The sequence below is a fragment of the Carcharodon carcharias genome, chromosome 5 (genome assembly GCF_017639515.1).
Source record: "Carcharodon carcharias isolate sCarCar2 chromosome 5, sCarCar2.pri, whole genome shotgun sequence".
NCBI classification, from domain to species: Eukaryota; Metazoa; Chordata; class Chondrichthyes; order Lamniformes; family Lamnidae; genus Carcharodon; species Carcharodon carcharias.
In genome coordinates this window covers 52,366,113-52,388,227 of record NC_054471.1, presented here as the reverse complement: position 1 = coordinate 52,388,227, position 22,115 = coordinate 52,366,113, and the positions used below count along the sequence as shown (strand labels likewise).

General features: G+C 42.4%; 1 protein-coding gene across 2 annotated transcripts in view; it reads right to left on the bottom strand.

Annotated features, from left to right (window-relative positions):
- LOC121278412 (prolyl endopeptidase) overlaps positions 1-21,753 on the bottom strand; it is a 128,914-nt gene extending 107,161 nt beyond the window's left edge. For both annotated transcript variants that reach the window (XM_041188806.1, XM_041188807.1), the window contains exons 1-4: positions 21,642-21,753; positions 16,586-16,660; positions 8,625-8,758; positions 5,523-5,653 (exon numbers count right to left, since the gene is read on the bottom strand). In XM_041188806.1, coding sequence (XP_041044740.1) covers positions 5,523-5,653; positions 8,625-8,758; positions 16,586-16,660; positions 21,642-21,680 — 379 coding nt within the window. In that variant the 5' untranslated portion in view covers positions 21,681-21,753. The remainder of the gene's footprint in view (positions 1-5,522; positions 5,654-8,624; positions 8,759-16,585; positions 16,661-21,641) is intronic.
- Positions 21,754-22,115: the final 362 nt, after the last annotated feature.

The window sequence follows — 22,115 nt, the reverse complement described above, 5'->3', positions numbered from 1 at the left end:
TTGTCTTTTCCGGTGCCTAGCTCAATGCAGGATGGTCCATCCTGTTTCATTCCTTTTTGACTTTCTGTAATGGTTTGGTATAAACTGAGTGCTTTGATAGGCCATTTTAGAGGGCAGTTAAGTCATCTATATTGGAGTCACAAGTAGGGCAGGTCAGGTAATGAAGGCGGATTTCCTTTCCTAAAAGACATAAGTGAAGCAGGTGGGTTTTTACGACATTCAATGAAAGCTTTTTGGTCATCATTGCTGAAACTAGCTTTCGATTGCCAATATTTTTATTGAGACTAAATTTAAATTCCACCAGCTGCTGAAGAGGGAGTTGAACTCATATCCCAAGGCCACAGCCCTAGTGAACCAATCGGATTTTTATGACAATCCCAAGAGTTTCATGAACATCATTACAGAGACTAGTGTTATGATCCCCTTGAGGAAACCATAAACCAAAATAATCCAATTTACCAAACGACCCCCAAATGAAGAAATTACCAAGGTTTCATGTTTTGTCATTTTTACTTTAACACGAATCAGAACCTACTTAAATTAAACATAAATTAACAAGCAAATGATACCTCAAATAAAAAGATAAATTTCACTTAGTTGGTACACCAAAGATACATCCTTACACAACCGCAAGCACCCACGTAACTCCTGCAGACATGTGGGACAACACAGCTATACAATTCGTTGTTCTTTATTTATGCAGGGTAGGTCAGGAGTCCTATCTGACAACAGCTTTCACCTCTGAGTTTCATAGTTATGATTACTTGTGGCAAGAGATATTTCTACAAACCCTCTCCATTTGGGTCATGACAGTCCTGACAGTGTAGCTTTCCAGAGTTCCTTTTCAACTGACCAACTAATAACACCTCAGTTTACAGTTGACCACTTCAGGGGAAACATCCAGCTTTTTAGCCTCTGAGCTATTTACGTAGCTTTCTAGGTTTTAGATCTTTTTAACCAGCTGGCACAGTACCTCCAAGAGTTTGTCTCCCCTTTTCTGACGAACAGAAAAAATGACCTCTTTCTGAGTGTGATTTGTTCCTTCTCTTCACAAGAATTCAGTGTTCCTCTTTGTCTCTGTCTGCTTTCTGTGTGTGTCTATACCTATTCCTTCACCCTCAAAATCCTCTGCTTGTAGCTGTCCTTTGTATGTGCAGCTCTCTTTTGTGTCTTCCAGCCACACAGCTTCTAGTCTTAACTTCCTTCCTGTTGGTACTGCTTCCATATCAAGGGTCACCAGGTCCCATGGACCACTATTTCTTATCATCCAAGTAAAATGCAATTGCTCCCTTTAGAATTGATACAAACTCTTTTAAAATCTTTCTTAAGCATTCTTAAAAGCAATTAGAGATTCCACAGATATTTTAAAGAAATAACAATTTTTTCTTACTGCATTGATTTCAAGTCAAAGGTCATCACACTGGCTCTTTAATTCCAGAGTAATTAACTGAATTTAAATTCCACCAGCTTCCAAGGTAGGATTTGTATCCATGTCCCCAGAACATTAGCATTGGCCCCTGAATTACTGGGTCCGGTAATATTACCACTACACCACCATCTCCTTAACTAAACCAGCCATATTAACAGCATGGTTACAAGAGAAAGGCAGAAGTTGGGAATTCAGCAATAAGTAGGCTCATCTCCTGGCTCTTTAAAACCTACCACTTCAATCTAGCCCATCAATCTACTTCTTGACCCATCCACAGACCCTTTTGCACTTATATGTACTCCCCACTGTTTTCTTCCATGTGCATTCCTTTATTTTCATTCCTGCCTTAAACCACAAAAGGATACATTTTCTGCTTCTGCATCTCCAAAAGCACATAGCAAGAAACTACACATCTACATAAATTTTCTATCCATGAACATGAATGGATGGAAAAACAAAGGCTAGGAGTTTGATTTCCCACCATACTGCTAGCATCAACAATTTGGCTGCTCTCCTTCCCTTCCCCTAAATTTATTCACCCATTCCAGCACGTCCTTAACCCTGTTGCCAGATGTAACATCCACGTGATGTATCAGTATACAACTTGTCGTGTGCGTCCGTGGTTTTTCATAAACAGTTTATTGCAACTGAGGTTAGATCAAGCTACGCAGCACACAGCACAGGTTTCTGTTCATAAGGGATTGAGTCTGCTTTTAGAAACTGCTGTCTGTTTGTGAAACAAAAGAGTAGGTGGTGCGGAAAGAGCCCAATTTATATTGATAGCAGCTGATGTAGAGTAAATAATAGTCAGAGCAAGCAGGTGGTTTAGCACTAAGATAAAGGCAAAATACTGATACTGGAAATCTGAAACAAAAACAGAAAATGCTGGAAAAACTCAGCTGGTCTGACAGCATCTGTGGACAGAAAGACAGAGTTAACGTTTTGAGTCTGTATGACTTCTTCAGAGCTGAAGGGGAGTAGAAATGTGGTGAAGGATATACCCTTTAAGGGAGGTGGAACAGGTGAAGCTGGATAGAATGCCAGTGACAGGTGGAGGCAAAGGAGAGATTGCAAAAGATGTCATAAACAAAAAGTCAAAGGATTGTTAATAGTGGTGGTACTGGCTAAAGGAGGTGCTAATGGTGACAGTAAGAGGGGAAAGCAGAATGTGATAATGGCTCGACCAGGGTAAGCACTCTGGAAAGTGACAGCGAGCCCTAGTGGGGATGGGGTCAGGGGAGGGGACGGTGGTGGGAATAAAGACCGAAAAGGCTTAAAAGCTGGGGATAAAACAATGAATTAAAATGGAAATAAATTTTAAAAATAATAAATGAAAATAAGTGGGGGGGAAACAAAATAAATTAAAATTAAAAAATAAAAATGAATATAGAAAAGGGGGAAGGGGGTCAAAAAGGGATGGGAATGGAGGAGACTGCTCATGGTCTGAAGTTGTTGAACTCAATATTAAGTCTGGAAGGCTGTAAGGTGCCTAATCGTAAGATGAGGTGCTGTTCCTCCAGTTTGTGTTGAGCTTCACTGGAACATTGCAGCAGGCCAAGGACAGATATGTGGGCACAAGAGCAGGACAGGGTGTTGAAATGGCAAGCGACAGGAAGGTCTGGATTAAGCTGGCGGACAGACCGAAGGTGTTCCTCCAATGCAGAGGAGACCGCACTGGGCGCAGCGAATGCAGTAGACCAAATTGAGGGAAGTGCAAATGAAACGCTGCTTCACTTGAAAAGTGTTTGGGCCCTTGGATGCGCCTCCTATTCTCTCAGTTCTTTCACCTCCGTTACATCTGTTCTGATGATGCCACTTTCCAAAACAGTGCTTCTGACATGTCTTCCTTCACCAAGGTTTCCCACTCATGGTGGTTGACGGAGCCCTCAACTGTATCTGACCCATCTCCCGCGCCTCTGCCCTCACATCTTCCTCTCCCTCCCAGAACCATGATAGGGTCCCCCTTGTCCTCACTTTTCACCCCACCAGCCTCCGCATTCAAAGGATGATCCTCCACCATTTCTGTCAACTCCAGCATGATGCCACCATCAAACACATCTTCCCTTCACCCCCTGTTGGCATTCCATAGGGACCGTTCCCTCCGGGACACCCTGCTCCATTCCTCCATCACCCCCAACACCTCAACCCTCTCCCACGGCACCTTCCCATGCGACCTCAGAAGGTGCAACACCTGCCCCTTTACTTCCCCCCTCCTCACCAAGGGCCCAAACACTCCTTTCAAGGGAAGCAGCACTTCACTTGCACTTCCCTCAATCTGGTCTACTGCATTCGATGCTCCCAATGCAGACTCCTCTACATTGGAGAGGCCAAACGCAGACTGGGTGACCGTTTTGCAGAACACCTTCGGTCTGTCCGCAAGCATGACCCAGACCTTCCTGTCGCTTACCATTTCAACACCCCATCCTGCTCTCGTGCCCACTTGGCCTGTTGCAATGTTCCAGTGACGCTCAACGCAAACTGGAGGAACAGCACCTCATCTTCCGATTAGGCACTTTACAGCCTTCCGGACTTAACGTTGAGTTCAACAATTTCAGACCATGAACTCCCTCCTCCATCCCCACCCCCTTTTTTCTATATTCATTTTTATTTTTTACTTTGAATTTTTTATTCCCCCCCTACTTATTTTCATTGTTATTATTTTTTAAATTTATTTCCATTTTTATTCATTGTCTTATCCCCAGCTTTTAGCTTTTTCGACCTTTGTTCCCACCAGCGTCCCCTCCCTCACTAGGACCCTCTGTCACTTTCCAGAGTGCTTGTCCTGGTCCTGCCATCATCACATTTTACTTTCCATTCTTAATGTCACCATTAGCACCTCCTTTAGCCAGTACCACCACTATTAAAAACTCTTTGACTTTTTGTTTATGAAATCTTTTGCAAGCTCTCTTTTGACTCCACCTATCGCTGGCCTTCTATCCAGCTCCACCTGTTTCACCTCCCTTAAAGAGTATATCTTTCACCACATTTCTACTCTCCTTTAGCTCTGAAGAGTCATATGGACTCGAAATATTAACTGTCTTTCTGTCCACAGATGCTGTCAGACCTGCTGAGTTTTTCCAGCATTTTTTGTTTTTGTTTGAGGTGGTTTAACAATTTAGATTAAATTCAGAAACCGTTTCTGCGAGCACATCGACAAAGATGTGGATTTATTTTTATTCATTCATGGGGCTTAAGCGTCACCAGCATTTATTGCCCATCCCAATTGCTCCGAAAAGCCTTCGTGAACCACTGCAATCAATGTGAAGGTATTCCCACAGTGCTGTTAGGTAGAAAATTAAGATTTTGACCCAGTCATGATGAAGGAACAATGATATATGCCCAAGTGAAGACAGTGTGAGACTTGGAAGGGAACTGAGCGGTGGTGGGTGGTGGAGTTTCCACGTGCCTGTACTTCTCATCTGCCTGGAAAGCAGAGATTACTGGTTTGGGAGGTTCTGTTGAAGAAGCCTCAGAGAATTTCTGCACTGCTTCTCGTAGGTGGTACACCCTACAGGCACACTGCGCCCAAAGGTGGAGGGAGTTATGCTTAAGCTGGTGGATTAGGTGTCAATCAATTTGGTAGCTTTTCTCTGGATGATGTCAAGATTCTTAAATGTTGGTGCAGCTGCACTCTTCCAGGCAAGTGAAGCGTATTCCTTTCCCTGAAGGAGTATGGCAAGCCAGTAGGTTCGATACAACAATCATTCATTGCAATTTCCAAGCACTAGCCTACAAAATGACTTTTTAATGAATCCGATTTCACAACTTACCATGGAGAGGTGAGATGAGATCCCAGCAATCCATAAACCACTAGGCTGACTTCAGATAATTAATCTTCAGGAAATTTATATTTAAAATAAAAATTGCATGAATGAAAAAACTCAATTATAACGCAAACACTAATTCAATTGTATAAATGGTTCTGACAAAGTCATTGAACTGAAACACTGACCTTATCTTTCTCTTTCCACAGGTGCTGTCTAGCCTGATATGCATTTACAGCATTTTATGTTAAAATGTTACCTTGTGTTTCTTACAGATATATAATTTTATCAAGTAAATAAAAGTAACCTCAAGGGTGTTTAACACCAACCTCTCAAAGCCACTGTTCCATCATCTGAGAATTTGTTGGGGTCAAGAAAAACTTGAGGTGCATCATCGAGTGAATTTTGGACATACATCACACTTTGGTTCTGTAACCCAGTGTTGAAGAAGTGAAAATACCTGTGAAAGAAAATAATTTATGAAGAAAAAAATTCAGATGTTGCAAAACCTTCACTCTGACACATAATCAAGGAAAGTCACCACTGCTGTCTATCAACTGCTGCAGATGGATGCTAATGCTAATCAAGGAGTGGGAAGTCTCGTAGCAACAAAAAAGTGGTTACATTCAGATCTTGACAAGAGACTGAATAGCCTAAACATATCAGGTCATTCTGATGGTTATAAGAATAGATATGGTTACAATCTTGGTAGAGACCAGTAACAGTTTTTTAAAATCAAAGAATGAAGCCATAAGATTCCATGGTTTAAACAAAACAAGTTATACTATACAAACAAAAACAGATACTAAATACCATCTTATGTAGCTTCTTGTATTCTAAACCCAGAATCAACATAACTTAAACATGAATTAACAAGCAAATTGCAGTCAATTATAAATTAAAAATTACACGCTAACTGACATACAACTAAAACAGATCTTGTGAATTGGTTCAGCAGTTCACTCAGCATGTCATCAATCTCAGTCACAAAGTCCTAAAAAAACTGTCTCCCTCATGAAGAATTTCAGCTCCTTTTCTTCTAGAATTTAGCCTGATCCCAACTGACAGTAACAAAAGCAGAGCTCCACAATCATGGTCTTTATCAAAAATGGCACATGTCTGCAGAACCTCAACTCTGCTTACGACGGTCTGGATTGCATAGATCCACCAATGTTACCTTCAAGTAATATAAACAATGGCAGCAATTGTATCTTTGCTTATTCTCAGCTTCTGTATCTAGCTTCTGTCTTCTTCAATATACTACTGCACCACTGGAATCATCATCATCATCATCTCACATGGCTCATGTGTCCATTTGGTTTCCAATCTCAGTTTCCTTAGAAATTGGAAGGGTCAGCTTGCTTTCTCAGTTTCTTTTTTTGGTTTCTCTTTTCAGTTAAGGTCTATCTCAAAAAAGTATAAGATTTGAAACTACGGATTACATCAAGGTCTCATGACATGTCTGGTGAACGACTGAAATGAATGCACTATTTTCTCAAAGGAATGCCGAAAAAAAAGTCATGATAAAACACACATTTTCTCATCTTCAAAGACCTCATAGTATGATCAGACGAAGTCAACATGATTCTATGAAAGGAAAAGTGTGTTTGACAAGGACAGCAGATACATGGGATCACCACGACCTGGAGGTTCACCTCCAAACCACTCACCACCCTGACTTGGAAATACATCGCCGTTCTTTCACTGTCGCTAGGTCAAAATCCTGGAACTCCCTCCCTAGCAGCAACATTGGTGTTCCTACACCACAGGGACTTCAGCAGTTCAAGAAGGCAGCTCACCACCACTTCTCAAGGGCAATTTGGGATGGGCAATAAATGCTGGCCTAGCCAGCAACACCCACATCCCGTAAATGAATTTTTAAAAATTGTTTTTTTGAGTATGTAACTAGTAACTAGGGGAACCAATGGGCATAGTATACTTGGATTTCCAAAAGGCGATAAGGTGCTATACAAAAGATTAATACACAAAATAAGGGCTCAAGGGGCTGGGAGCAAAACATTGGCATGAATAGACGATTGGTTAATTGACAGGAAGCAAAGAACAGGGGTAAATGGGGCATGCAGGCTGTGACTAGTGGAGTGCCACAAGCTGAGTTCTCAGCTATTTACAATCTACATTATTGACTTAGACAAAGAAATTGAGTGATGTATCTAAGTTTGCTGAAAATACAAAGCTAGGTGGGAATGCATGCTGTGAGGACAAGTCAGGGAGGTGCAAAGTGATATGGACAGGTTACCTGAGTGGGGCACAGTGGCAGGAAACTAGGCCAGTTAATCTAACATCTGTCATTGGGAAAATGCTAGAATCCATTATTATGGGCATAGCAGGACTTTTAGAAAATCATAATACCATCAGACAGAGTAAGCATGGTTTTGTGAAAGGGGAATAATGTTTGAAAAATTTATTTGTGTTCTTTGAGGATATACCAAGCAGGATGAATAAAGGGGAACCAGTACATGTGTATTTGAATTTCCAAAAAGGCATTTGAGAAAGTGCCACGTAAGTTACTGCTTATGGTGTTGGGGATGATATAGTAGCATGGATAGCGGATTGGCTAACTAACAGGAAATGGCAAGTCAAGATAAATAGGTAATTTTCAGGTTGGCAAACTGTAACTAGTGGAGTACCACAGGGATCAGTACAGGGGCCTCAAATATTTATGATCTATATTAATAACTTGGATAAAGGGGTCTGGTGGGGGAGATGGGTTTCCAAGATGCGTGGGGGTCTGAGGTCTGGGGTGTTTGAGTTCAGGGCGAAGGTTGGCCCGAGGGGGGCGGGTGGGAGGGAGTTGGAGTTCCAGGGGTGTCGGAGGTCCGGGGATTGGGGTGGGGTGGGGGAGTAGTGGAGGGAGTCCCGTGGGGTCAGTCTGGGTCTTTACAATAGGTACTCAGAAGTTGGAAGAGGTTTTAATTTTTCTAACCTTTTCTGGGTAACTATTGGTATAACCCCAGCAGAACCATCCAAAGTTTGTGATTTAAATCACGTTTTCAGATGGTTCCCAAAGCAGTGCAATTGTCCAGAGCACTTCTAGGCAATTTCCAAATAGTCTTTCAAGCCATTCAGTTGTACAAAGAGTCTCTACAAAGGAGAAAACTAAACACCCTCATGAAGCATAATTTCCAAAAAAGCCTGCCAACATCTTCTCAGGGCACATTGGGATGGACAGAATGCAGCCTTGCCAACATTATCCACGTGCAAAGAACAATTAAGAAAATAGCCCCAAAGCTGAAACGCAAATCTGGTGTTCAGTTATAAATTTACTGCATATTTTTGCGTTGCTGAAAAACTGAAATTGCTTTGAATATACAAATGCGCAATGTCAAGTTTATCTCAATTTGTTTTGGGTAATAAAATGCAGATTTAAAATTTAGCACTGAAAAATATCCTTGTTTTGTAACATATTGTACCTTGTTCCTTTTCGAAAATGGCAGCTGTACTTTGGATAATCATAGAGTTCTGTCATTCTTTCTTTGAACTTTTCTCTTATTGAACACTTTTCCAAAAATGGTAATGTCAATTTATTCTGAGCTTCCACGTAAGCCTAAAGTAAATTCAGGACAGAAAATTACTTAATTTGGCAAATTCATTGAACCACGTATAAGATGTATGTGGCGTCCTTTTAGTTTAATTCTCCATGAACAAAAATACATATCTTACCTTTTGAAATAGACAGCAAAAGTGCTCAATTAAACAGTTTAACTTATGCATCTCTAACATTTTATGTGGGCAGTTAGAGTTACAAAAAAAACAAACTGTAGTCAATTCAAAAAAAGGCATATAGGACATTTGCCTTTATCAATCAAGGCATAGATTACAAAAGTAGGGAGGTCATGTTGGAGTTGTATAGAACCTTGGTGAGGCCACAGCTGGGGTACTGTGTGCAGTTCTGGTCACCACATTATAGGGAGGACGTGATTGCACTGGAGGGGGTGCAGAGGAAATTCACCAGGATGTTGTCTGGGATGAAACATTTAGGTTATGAAGAGAGGTTGGATAGACTTGGGTCATTTTCATTGGAGCAGCAAAGATTGAGAGGCGACCTGATCGAGGTGTACAAGATTATGAGGGGCATGGACAGGGTGGATAGGGAGCAGCTGTTCCCCTTAGTTGAAGGGTCAGTCATGAGCGGACATAAGTTCAAGGTGAGGGGCAAGAAGCTTAGGGGGGATGTAAGGAAAAACTCTTTTACCCAGAGGGTGGTGACGGTCTGGAATGCATTGCTTGGGAGGGTGATGGAGGCGGGTTGCCTCACATCCTTTAAAAAGTACCTGGATGAGCACTTAGCCTTGAATGTTATGACGTGCCATGGGCCAAGTGCTGGTAAGTGGGATTATAGGTAGGTCAGGTGTTTCTCACGTGTCGGTGCAGACTCAATGGGCCGAAGGGCCTCTTCTGCACTGTGTGATTCTGTGAATTCGATACCCAAAAATATAACCTAGCATTACAAAAGAGCTAATATTACAGGTTCAAAAGCAAGCCAAGGAAAAATTTTGAGCTGAAAGTGATATTTAAATTTCACATACTCAAACAAACATTTGAAATGTACACACACTCCACTCCAAATGGCTATACTAAATAATGGAAGGAACAAAGACATCCCAGGCTATATTTCGAACAAAATACATCAGCATAGTATCACACAATTTTCAAAATGCAAAACATTTGCACCAGGTGTTCATTTGCAACGTCAGCAACATTATCTTAATAAGGTGTGCTTTCCTGAAAATGTAAAAGATTATGTGCATGATGACCTTAATATAGTAACAGTTGAACCCTTCGGGATTTCTCACTTTGGTGGAATAAATAAAATTGGAGCATAATAAAAAAAGGAAAAAGATGTGGATAAATGAGCATTTGTTCGAGTAGATTGAAACAGGATAATAGGGCATTATTTACAAAAAGAGGAAAAGCAGACATCTGTAATTTCATACCCATTTGTAATTGGAAGAGTAGGACATAGGCAATTGCAGTGCTGATATCAGGAAATAGTCTGCACGCAAGTGTTTGACAAGTGGAACTGACTCCAGATTTAATAAATGGAGGTGAAAGGGAGCAAGCATTTAAAAAAAATAAATGTAGCATTAGGGTGGACTGTAGAATCTTCATGGATGAGTGAATTAATGTGGGCTGAGCAGACTCACGTTTATAATTTCCTTCTGCTGCAATTAGGATGTAGTACTAGATTTTATTTTGAAGTTTTTTTTAAAAAGGTATAGTAGCCCTCATTTAACATTTCTATCTTAAATAGATGACAATACTTTACAAATCGTATGACTTGGATTCTACGGCAAATAAAGCTGCACAAATATAATTTTGTTATGAGGCTGTTTTATTTCTCCAACAAGTTTCTTTTCTCCTCTGAAAGGTGGCAATTTCTTGTGGGTTACAAATAACCCTCACCCAAGTCACTGTTAATAACATGTGCGCTGTGATGAGTATAGACAGGCTCTTCAACCACAGGAGACATCATTGCTGGCTGTGACCATATCCTCAAACACCTTCACATCCATCAGGGACTGCTGGGTAGTAATTAACAGGAATCACATCTAATTTTCTCTTAAATGCCAGAGGCCAATTATGGCATGCTCACTGCCATCCTGGTTGGGATCAGCCAAGCTTTCTGCTATTCACCAGTGAATCCCCCGCTGTCACTATGCTGGAAGGGGAGGAGGGGGGGTAGGGGAACGAAGTGGTTACCATTCACCAGAAATTGAACTGGACCAGCCATATAAATACTGTGGGTATAAGAGCAGGTCAGAGGCTGGGAATTCTGAAGACAGTAGTTCACTTCCTGACTCCCCAAAGTTGTTGACTATCTACAAGGCACAAGTCAAGAGTTTGTGATGGAATGCCCTCCACTTGCCTGGGTGAGTGCAGTTCCAACAATGCAAGAAGCTTAATGCCATCCAAGACAAAGCAACCCGCTTGACTGGCACCCCGTCCACACCTTAAACATTCATTTCCTCCAACGCCAATGCAGAGTGGCAGAAGTGTGTATCATCTACAAGGTGCACTGTAGCAACGCACCAAAGCTCCTTTGACAGCACTTTCCAAACCCATGACCTCTACCACCTTCAAGGACAAAGGCAGCAGAAGCATGAGAACACCACCACCTGCAAGTTCCCCTCCAAGTCACTCAACATCCTTAATTGGAGCTATATCGCCATTCCTTCACAGTCACTGGGTCAAACTCCTGGAACTCCCTTCCTCACAGCACCATGGGTGTAACTACACCACATCGACTGCAGCAGTTCAAGAAGACAGCTCACCACCACCTTCTCAAGGGCAGTTAGGGGAGGGCAATAAACGCTGGCCTAACCAGCGATGCATATATCCCGTGAAAAAATAAGTAAGTACGGAACCCCCATTTGCTGGCTGAGCCTGATGAGACATTGGGGCTATATTACACTTATAATAACATCACAACCATAACATTCACGCAAATTTGAAGGAATGGAATTTTATTTCTGAAATATGCAATTACATTCAGTCACAAGTACACCTGCATCTAAACATGTGAAAACATACCGTAGAAATTGCGCAAAGTTGACCCAGCGTGCAATCCCATTTTTCCAGCCCCAAAAATCATGATTTTGCATGTACCTTGTCTAAGTTGATCCCCCTTCTCAGCTACAACATGCTGTGCTCACATTAGTAGTCAGTCTCAATTTTTCAACCAAGAAATGCATGTTTTACTTAGCTTATAACTGGATGCAAAGGATCGAGCAAGTGATATGGGCTGTACTGGAAAGTTGTGCAGGAGTTTAAGACATGCCCGTGCTGAGCAGACCCCATGTGGCAAATGACAAAGAAACATGAGCCTTCCAACAAAATGGAGTATGAAGATGGTTTCGAGCTAAAAGTTATAACATTTGCTGACTGGTCAAATAATTGTGCTGAAGCAAGAGAATTCAGTTTTAGTGAAAAACTGCTGCAAGAATAAGAGGAAGTCTCCCTGAAGATGCCCAAGACCACGAGAGCAAGGACCAGTCACTGGTCTGATCTTGAGAAGCATGTATCAAAATGGGCCCTTGAAAATCGTCAGAATGGTCTCAATGTAACTAGAAATGCAATGCACAGCATATATATGCACTTAAATGGGACAAATCAAGTCCAGCAAAGATTTCCCAGCAACAGCTAGCTGGTGTAGTCATTTTACGGATCAAAAAGTGTCTAATATTGCAGCAATAGTCCAAGATCACTCAGGGATTACCAAAAGACCTCGATGGCAAAATTACTAGTTTCCAGAGATTTATCATCAGACAGCGACAAAACCCCAACATGCCACGTCAGCAACAGGGATGAAATGCCCATGAATTTCGATATGCCCAGCCACTTGATTTGTTGAATTGAAAGGTTTACAACCAGTTCTTGTGAAAGCCACAGGACATAAGACAACAAGATTCATGGTGATACTAGACTTCATGGCCAATGGAGTGAAATTAAAGTCTATGACAACTTTCAAATGTAAAAACATGCTAAAAATCAAGTTCCCTGCAGGAGTTTTTATGCATGCCCATAACAGTTGGATGGATGAGAATGGAGTGAAGTTATGGATTGATGCGTAGAATAGGCATCCTGGCGGACTATGTAAAGAATGAAGCTTATAAGTGTGGTACATGTTCAGCAGATAAGATTATGAGATGCCTGCAAAGAAACGGCAACACACTAGGAAGATCTGAGGAACAAAGGGACCTTGGCATGTGTCCATAAATCTCTGAAGGCAAAGGGGCATGTTAGTGGGGTGGTGAAAAAGGCATAAGGGACACTTGCCTTTATCAATCAAGGCATAGATTACAAAATTAGGGAGGTCATGTTGGAGTTGTATAGAACCTTGGTGAGGCCACAGCTGGAGTACTGTGTGCAGTTCTGGTCACCACATTATAGGGAGGACATGATTGCACTGGAGGGGTTGCAGAGGAGATTCACCAGGACGTCGTCTGGGATGAAACATTTAAGTTATGAAGAGAGGTTGGATAGACTCGGATTGTTTTCGTTGGAGCAGAGAAGACCGAGGGGCGACCTGATCGAGGTGTACGAGATTATGAGGGGCATGGACAGGGTGGATAGGGAGCAGCTGTTCCCCTTAGTTGAAGGGTCAGTCAAGAGCAGACATAAGTTCAAGGTGAGGGGCAGGAAGCTTAGGGGGGATGTGAGGAAAAACTCTTTTACTCAGAGGATGGTGACAGTCTGGAATGCACCGCTTGGGAAGGTGGTGGAGGCGGGTTGCTTCACATCCTTTAAAAAGTACCTGGATGAGCACTTGACATGTCATAACATTCAAGGCTGTGGGCCAGGTGCTGGTAAATGGGGTTAGGTCAGGTGTTTCTCATGTGTCGGTGCAGACTCAATGGGTCGAAGGGCCTCTTCTGCACTGTGATTTTCTGTGATTCTGAAATAACACTCACATTGCAGTTATATCTGAGGTCTAACATCCATAATTCAAGCTTTAGAATGTGTGCCTCAACAAGCCATTCAGGAATCATGTTCATGCTGAATGGAACAGACAGGTGGCTGACAGAGAAAAAACCTTCACAAAGCATGGAAATATGCATGCCGCCCCATTTGATGTGTGTAGTTTCATCATCAAATCGTTGGATGCCATTAGTGCATAAACTATCAGAGCATTCAGAAAATGCAGAATATCTGATTCAATGGATGGAGAGGAAGATGATTTGTAGTGGAGGGGTCATTCTGAAACCGAAAGTGCTAAATCTGATCCAGAGTGGGATCCTTACGGTGATGCCGTCGCAAAAGTGACTCAATGAATTCGATGAACTCTGCATCAGGTGCTGAAGATACTGAATTTGAAGGTTTGAATTACTGGTGTTGTATTTTTTTCCCTCCGACTTTTCAAAATGGAAACCATCCACACCAATGGTTCACGTTTTATACTCAGCATATCAGTCCACCCAGTTTTTGGAACTATTTCTGGAGGCTTCAAAGGTCGAATTATACTATGACATTTGCGGTACATGCAATAAACAAGCTAAAAATGTTGATCAGCTCTGACCTGAGTTTACAGAATACTAAAAGTTTTACTGTGCCCACTCAGAAATAATACTGTGAATTCTGGATCCCAAATGAGCAGTTGGAGTACAGTATTGCAGTAGAGAAGAATGGTTCTATGGTTCAACAATGGGTCACTACGTACCTCAACCCTCTACAAACCCCCTTCCACCTGTGATAAGCTTGATTTCTGATCTTAGCTATATTAACTCCAGGTAGGCACAAATGAAAACCAGAGCTGTTAAATGTCATAATGGGACACTAGCAATGAATAGTTTAGCACATTGATTTGAAATTCTTCCCTTCACTATTTTAGAAGAGACATGAAAACATTTTATTGAAATAGGTTATAGTTTTCTCTGTGTTATGCATGGCATCATTTGAAATCTAGGTGTTTTCCTGGTGAAGAAACACAGACTTGCCTCCAGCCTGCTGCCACAGGAGCTCATGCATCTAATCAACAAGGCAGTTGTTGGCAGGTTACAGTTGGAACATACCTCAGAATAAAACAGAAACAATCTAATATGTTGTCTTCTTAGGCAGTTCCTTGGATTGAGAATGACTTGCTTCCACTCTGACTTGATGGGTTCTGAGAAGGCTGATAAGTTGAAAGTGCAATCTGCAGACTCTGCCAAGTGTGGGGCAGGTTGTGCTTGAAGGGCTGGGTAGATTGATTGGTTGGAGGTTTGCACGCTCTCTCTAATGCCTTGACTTCGGCTCTGCACATTCCCAAAGTCTCTCTGTGTTCGGTGCCTTCCTAAATGCGCTTTCCCCATTCTGGCCAGTCACAAGCTTGGGTCTCCCATAGTCAATGGGTATGTTTGGGCTCTTCAGGGATGGTCTGAGGATATCCCTAAAGTGCTTCCACTGTTTTCCTGGAAGTCTGCTGCCACAACTGAGTTCAAATTAGAACAGTTGTTTCAGGAGTCTGGTGTCAGGCTTATGACTGATATGTCCTATCTAGCAGAGATGGTTTTGAGTGATTAGCACCTCAGTGCTGGACAAGTTAGCTTGGGAGAGGGCGCTGCCTTTCTTTCCACCTCATTTGGAGGATCTTGCCAAGGCACTGCTAACAGTAGTTCTCCAGTGCTTTGAGGTGCCTGCTGTAGGTTGTCCAAGTTTCTGAAGAATACAGGAGTGCGGGGATCACGGATGCCCGGTTAGCCATGACCTTAGTCTCAGGTTTGAAAATCACAGAATGACATATAAAAGCTGACCATTCAGCTCATCATGCCTCTGGTGGCTCTTTGAAAGAGCTGGACAATTAGAACACTCTTCCCTGTAAATATTTTCCCACCAGTATGATCCAATTCTCTTCTGAAAGTTATTGAATCTTCTTTCACTAACCTTTCAGGCAGTGCATTCTAGACCCCAATAACTCACTGCAGAACGTTTCCTCCCCCTCATCCTGCCTTGTTCTTTTACCAATCGACTTTACCTATGTCATTCTTCTGCCATGGGAAACATATCAAAACAAAAACAGAATTACCTGGAAAAACTCAGCAGGTCTGGCAGCATCAGCGGAGAAGAAAAGAGTTGACGTTTCGAGTCCTCATGACCCTTCGACAGAACTTGAGTTCGAGTCCAAGAAAGAGTTGAAATATAAGCTGGTTTAAGGTGTGTGTGTGGGGGGCGGAGAGATAGAGAGACAGAGAGGTGGAGGGGGGGGGGTGTGGTTGTAGGGACACATCTCTCTTGATTTACTCTATAAATTACAGTATCTTATGGTCTACAGGATAAAGGCAATACTCAGCATGGTATTAAGTTAAAGAAAACTGAATGACCTTTTTCCCAATTCCAGTCCATGCTGAGTGAACTCTTTACAGGTTGGCACAGCAATTATGAGCTGTAAATGGCTTATAGCATCACTGAGCAAAGAAAATCTGGAGATGTATCAAAACAAGCCAGGACTCCCAATATAACCTCTATTTAGTGATTATGCTGAAAACTGTAAATAAGTGATGAGGATTGGGCTGACTGCAATACTCTGCTGAGTGAACCACTTTTCACTGTCTAGTCTCTCACATTAAGAAAGTCCACTTGGATTAGATATGCAGAGATATTCTGGTGCCAACAAAACTTTATCCCAGCAAGAATCAGCATCTCCAGCAAAAAGGGAAGAAATTCAGTGGAAAAACATCAATATCGATCAAGAGGGAAACTGTGGTTAGAAATTACATTTCTAATTTCCTCAAGCAGCAGTATTTTCTGCCTGATTTAAAGTCCAGTAAGCAAGTTGTACAATGTATAATATTTATATCATGGAAAATATAACTGTACCAGTTTTACAGAATTTTTTTTCAAAATATCAAACATATCCCTGTGGACGTTATTAAAAGTGACAGAAACATATATTTACCTTTGTGTCTTCACTATCAGGGTTTTCCAACCATCTATACGGATCAGATATTTTATAGCCATGGTAGTCATCAATCTGACAATACAAATAATATTACAATGAACAAAAATCTATGTTAAGTACTTTAGTTTTGAGATTGCTTTTTGTACTGAAAACATACCTCAAACAAATTTTAATTTTGCAACTGCAGCTGGTGCCTATGCTCCGTTTGTAAAGGACAATACCCATACACCCAGATAGTGTAAATTCAGATAGCTTTAGGAATGTCTTCACAATAAACTATAACATGAGAGCACATAACAGAGACAGTGCAAACTGCAATTCTGATCTACATTCACTCATCAAGATACAAATATAGAAGAATCCCACATTCTACAGGAACTGCTGTGTGCAATGAAAAATCCTATGTCAAGTTTGCACCATCTTTCTCTGTACTTCCTCCATTATAATCCTCAGCAAATACTCAACTAGGTTACTCCTCTTACCAGATGTGACTTCTCCAATTTGGGATGCTCAGGGCCTAGAAATGTGGTACAGTCAGAACAAATTAGTGCTGAAAAGCAAGCAGCCATGTACCAGCCAGTGTTCATTATTTTGCAAAATACAAATGTAATCTTTCCATGCATTAACATGTATTTGATTATCAACATTCAACAAGTACACAAGAATAAAATTAGGTAACAAAGCAACTCGTCAGTAAAAACAAACCTGATTAGTTCCCCTCCAAGTCACACACCATCCTAACTTGGGACTATATTGCCATTCCTTCACTGTCACTTTGTCAAAATCCTGGAACGCCCTCCCCTAATAGCACCATAAGAGTACCTACACAACTGGCCTGCAGCGATTCAAGAAGGTGGCTCACCATACCCTACTCAAGGGCAATTAGGAATGGGTAATAAATGCCAGCCTAGCCAGTGATGCTCACATTCCATCAAAAAATAAAGATCAGTGACAGTCAAAAGTACAGCTCTCCTTATCACACACAAAGGTAATGATGTATCAGCTAGATTTCTGTTCCAGTGTAGTAAATTGGATACTTAAATATATCATATATATGTTAATTATATATATGTTCCAGTCCTTCTCCGGCCCCCTCCCACAACTCTTTCTCCAGTACATCGATGATTACTTCGGTGCGGCTTCATGCTCTCGTCGGGACCTTGAAAAATTGATTAATTTTGCTTCCAATTTCCACCCCTCCATCATTTTCACATGGTCCATCTCTGACACTTTCCTTCCCTTCCTTGACCTCTCTGTCTCAATTTCTGGTGATAGACTGTCCACCAATATCCATTACAAGCCTACCGACTCCCACAGCTACCTCGATTACAGCTCCTCACATCCCGCTTCCTGTAAGGACTCCATCCCATTCTCTCAATTCCTTCGCCTCCGTCGCATCTGTTCTGATGATGCCACTTTCAAAAACAGTTCCTCTGACACGTCCTCCTCCTTCCTTAACCGAGGTTTTCCACCCACGGTGGTTGACAGGGCCCTCAATCGTGTCCAGCCCATCTCCTACGCATCCGCCCTCACACCTTCTCCTCCCTCACAGAAACATGATAGGGTCCCCCTTGTCCTCACTTATCACCCCACCAGCTTCCGCATTCAAAGGATCATCCTGCGCCATTTCCGCCAACTCCAGCATGCTGCCACCACCAAACACATCTTCCCTTCACCCCCCCGTAGCGGCATTCTGTAGGGATCGTTCCCTCCATGACACCCTGGTCCACTCCTCCATAACCCCCTACTTCTCAACCCCCTCCCACGGCACCTTCCCATGCAACCGCAGAAGATGCAACACCTGCCCCTATACTTCCTCTCTCCTCGCCGTCCAAGGGCCCAAACACTCTTTTCAAGTGAAGCAGCATTTCACTTGCATTTCCCCCAACTTAGTCTACTGCATTCGTTGCTCCCAATGCGGTTTCCTCTACATTGGAGACACCAAACACAGACTGGGTGACCGTTTTGCAGAACACCTTCGGTCTGTCCGCAAGCATTACCCAGACCTCCCTGCCGCTTGCCATTTCAACATTCCACCCTGTTCTCATGCCCACATGTCTGTCCTTGGCATGCTGTATTGTTCCAGTGACGCTCAACGCAAACTGGAGGAACAGCACCTCATCTTCCGACTAGGCACTTTACAGCCTTCCGGACTGAATATTGAGTTCAACAATTTTAGATCATAAACTCTCTCCTCCATCCCCACCCCATTTCCGATCCCCCCACTTCCTTTTTGTTTTTTTCCAATAATTTATATTGATTTTTCTTTCCCCACCTATTTCCATTATTTTTAAATGTTATTTCCACCCATTGTTTTATCTCTACCTTTTAGCCTTTTTAGTATTCCTTCACCCCACCCCACCCCCACTAGAGCTACCTTGTTTGTCCTGCTTTCTACCCTTAATTAGCACATTCCTTTAGATAATATCACCATCTTCAACACCTCTTTGTCCTTTTGTCTGTGACATCTTATGGTTATCTCCACCTATTACTGGCTTCTTGTCCCAACAACCCCCCCTCCTTAAACCAGCTTATATTTCACCCCTTTCCTATTTTTACTTAGTTCTGTTGAAGGGTCATGAGGACTTGAAACATCAACTGTGCTCTTCTCCAACGATGCTGCCAGACCTGCTGAGTTTTTCCAGGTATTTCTGTTTCTGTTTTTGACTTAAATATATCATTTTTGCAGGAGGCATATTTGTGCTGCATTGAAGCCTCTGGATTCTTAAGAATCAGAATAGTAGAGCAGAGCCATTAGACTCATCAAGTCTTTGCTGGCACTTTCTAAGAGAAATCCAGTCAATTCCACTCTCCAACTCCTTCCCCAAATCCTTGAAATTTTTATTTGTGTATTTATTCAAATCCCTTTTCAAGGTTACTATTGAATCTGTTTCCACCACCTTATCAGGCAGTGCATTCAAAATTCTAGCCATTCATTGCATTAACACCATTTTTCCTCCTGTCATCTATTTTTTTTTGCCAATCTCAAAGTTGTGGCCTCTTCAGTTACTGGTAACATCTATCTAGCCCTTCATGATTATAAGCACTGCTATCAAACATCCTCTTAACATTCTCTGCTCCAAGGAGGAAAACCCCAGCTTCTCTAGTCTATCCGAATGACTAATTCCTCAACTCTGGAACCATCTTGTAAATCTCTTCTGCACACTCTCCAAAGCCTTCAAGAACTTCCTAAAGTGCAGTGCCCAAAAACTGACACAACACTTTGACTGGGGCCAAACTAGTGTTTTATATAGGTTTGACATAACTTCCTGGTTCTTAGTACTCTATATTTTAAAAAGCCCAGTATCCCATATGCTTTATTAACTGCACTGTTAACCTGTCTTGCCACTTTCAAAGACTTGTGCACAAACACTGCCAGGTCACACTCTTTTTGCATCCCCTTAAAATTTTACCATTTAGCATATATTATCCCATCTCATTCTTCCTATCAATATGTATCGCCCACACTTTTCTGAGTTGAATTTAATTTGCCTTTTGCACCTCTTAATATTTTCTTTGAACATTTTGCACCTTTCTCCAGCACCCACTACCTGCTGGATTTATTATTTGCTTTTTAATGGGAATTGACATCCATTTTCCCTTTTCTTTTACAGCTCGATTGGTTATTATGAGAAGCACAATACTGGCCCAGGGACAAACTCCATGAAATGGAGTAAAGCTGGTGGAGTTCATTTTACTATAGGTTCTAATTAGTAGGAGAACAGATTTTCAACCATTGATCTGGAATGACTTGAAAAGCAGGTTCACTCAATTTCTCTAACATGACATTATAAATACTCCTCTGACACTGTACACAAAATAAACTTGCCGCATTTCTTTTCCTCCATTCCTACTTTTAACCACATTCTTGTTCAGGAGAAATACTAGTATGGCTTTAATGAAATAACTTACAACTGCAGCTACATTAAAAGACTTAATTTACTGTAAAGTGCTTTGGGTATCTTGAAGTTGTCAATGACACCTTACAAATTCAAGTTTTTTTCCACATATTGGTTTCAGAGGGGAAAACCAGCAACATCACAAAATAGGCCACATTCTACTTCCAACTCCCAGTATTCTTACTCCCAGTTCTGATCATAAATTTCTTGCTGCCAAACAATTATTCAGCATTTTCTCCCAAAATCAGCTAGTTGCCTGTTTGTATAAGTGTATTCATCAATGATTTCACATAACACAGGCAGACATCATTCCAAATCGTCAGCATCTGAACTGTTTCCTTAAGTCTACAAATCAAGATTTCATCTTCAACTCCACTTTGACTTTACTTCAGTGCAGCTGAATAAGCATCAGGTAGGTAGGTACCTGCCAATCTCACCCAAGTAGTCATCATAATTCAACGTGAGCAAGGATAATAACAAGACGCATCCTCCCCGAATTCAATCTGTCCCTCATCGAGCATCCGTATCTGTAACAATTCCCGCAGGAGTCACCATCAGGAGCAGGAACAATGGCAGATCATAATGCTCATCCTGCCATCCAGCTGTGATTGCAAGCTCAGAACTAATCAATCAATAAACACATCTGGGAGTTTGTGTGGCTGAGTTACTCACGGATAGTGTCTGCGGAAACACATCATAGCGAAATGCTGGCAGCTCCAAAGGGGAATGGGGGAAAAAAAAATAAGACATAAGAAAAATTGGTTCTGTGCAACTAGAGGGTGGAACACGGAATCCCTACAGGGAATAACACCTTCTGGTCACAACAGTTGGTGTTTAATCCATCTACCGTGTGAAACCAAGCATGGAACACATTAGCAGATGGACAAAACACTCCCTCCTCCCCACTCCTATCCTCCCCTCTCTCCCCCTCCTCACTCCTCCCCTCCCGTCCTCTCTCTTAGGCCCCCACCCCCATCCCCATCCCCATCCCCGGGACGATGCTCCCCTCCTGTAAACATCAATCCGCTTCAAGCCTCCAGTCCCAGCTCCTGGAAAGCCGCTGCCCAGCGGAAGCCGGCGGCTTTGTTGTTGATCAAAGCCCCCGCGGCCGGGGTCAGGCGGCCACGAGTCTCCCCCTCCCCTCCCCTACTCACCACCTCGAGCCGCTTGGCCTCCGGGTAACTGTGAGCCATTGTCCGGACCCGCGTGCACCAACCGCCCGCCGCTCCACCCGCTGCGCGCTGACACGTCACTCAGATTTCCTTCCTCCCCACCGTTCGCGCTGCCGGAAGTGCCCGCCCAGAAGACGGGAGGAGGCGATCAATCAGAGGAGCGGAGTCCCCTCACCCTTCCCCAGGCTTAACTCCGTCTCAGCTTCACGTGTGGGCTGCTATCATTCCCACACGTTTATTTAACCTCTTCAATGCAAGGTTTCCGCATCCAAAGCTCTCAACCCTGCAAACCTCCCGGGACATGCACTGTAATTTTGACAGGTTAATTGTCACAGGCACCCAAATTCAGAAAGAGCTTACAATTATTCATTCACGTCTTCCACGTCTCACGGCCAGTAGTGCAGTAGCCAATTTTTGTGCACAGCAAGGTCCCACACACTTCATTGGCTGTAAAGA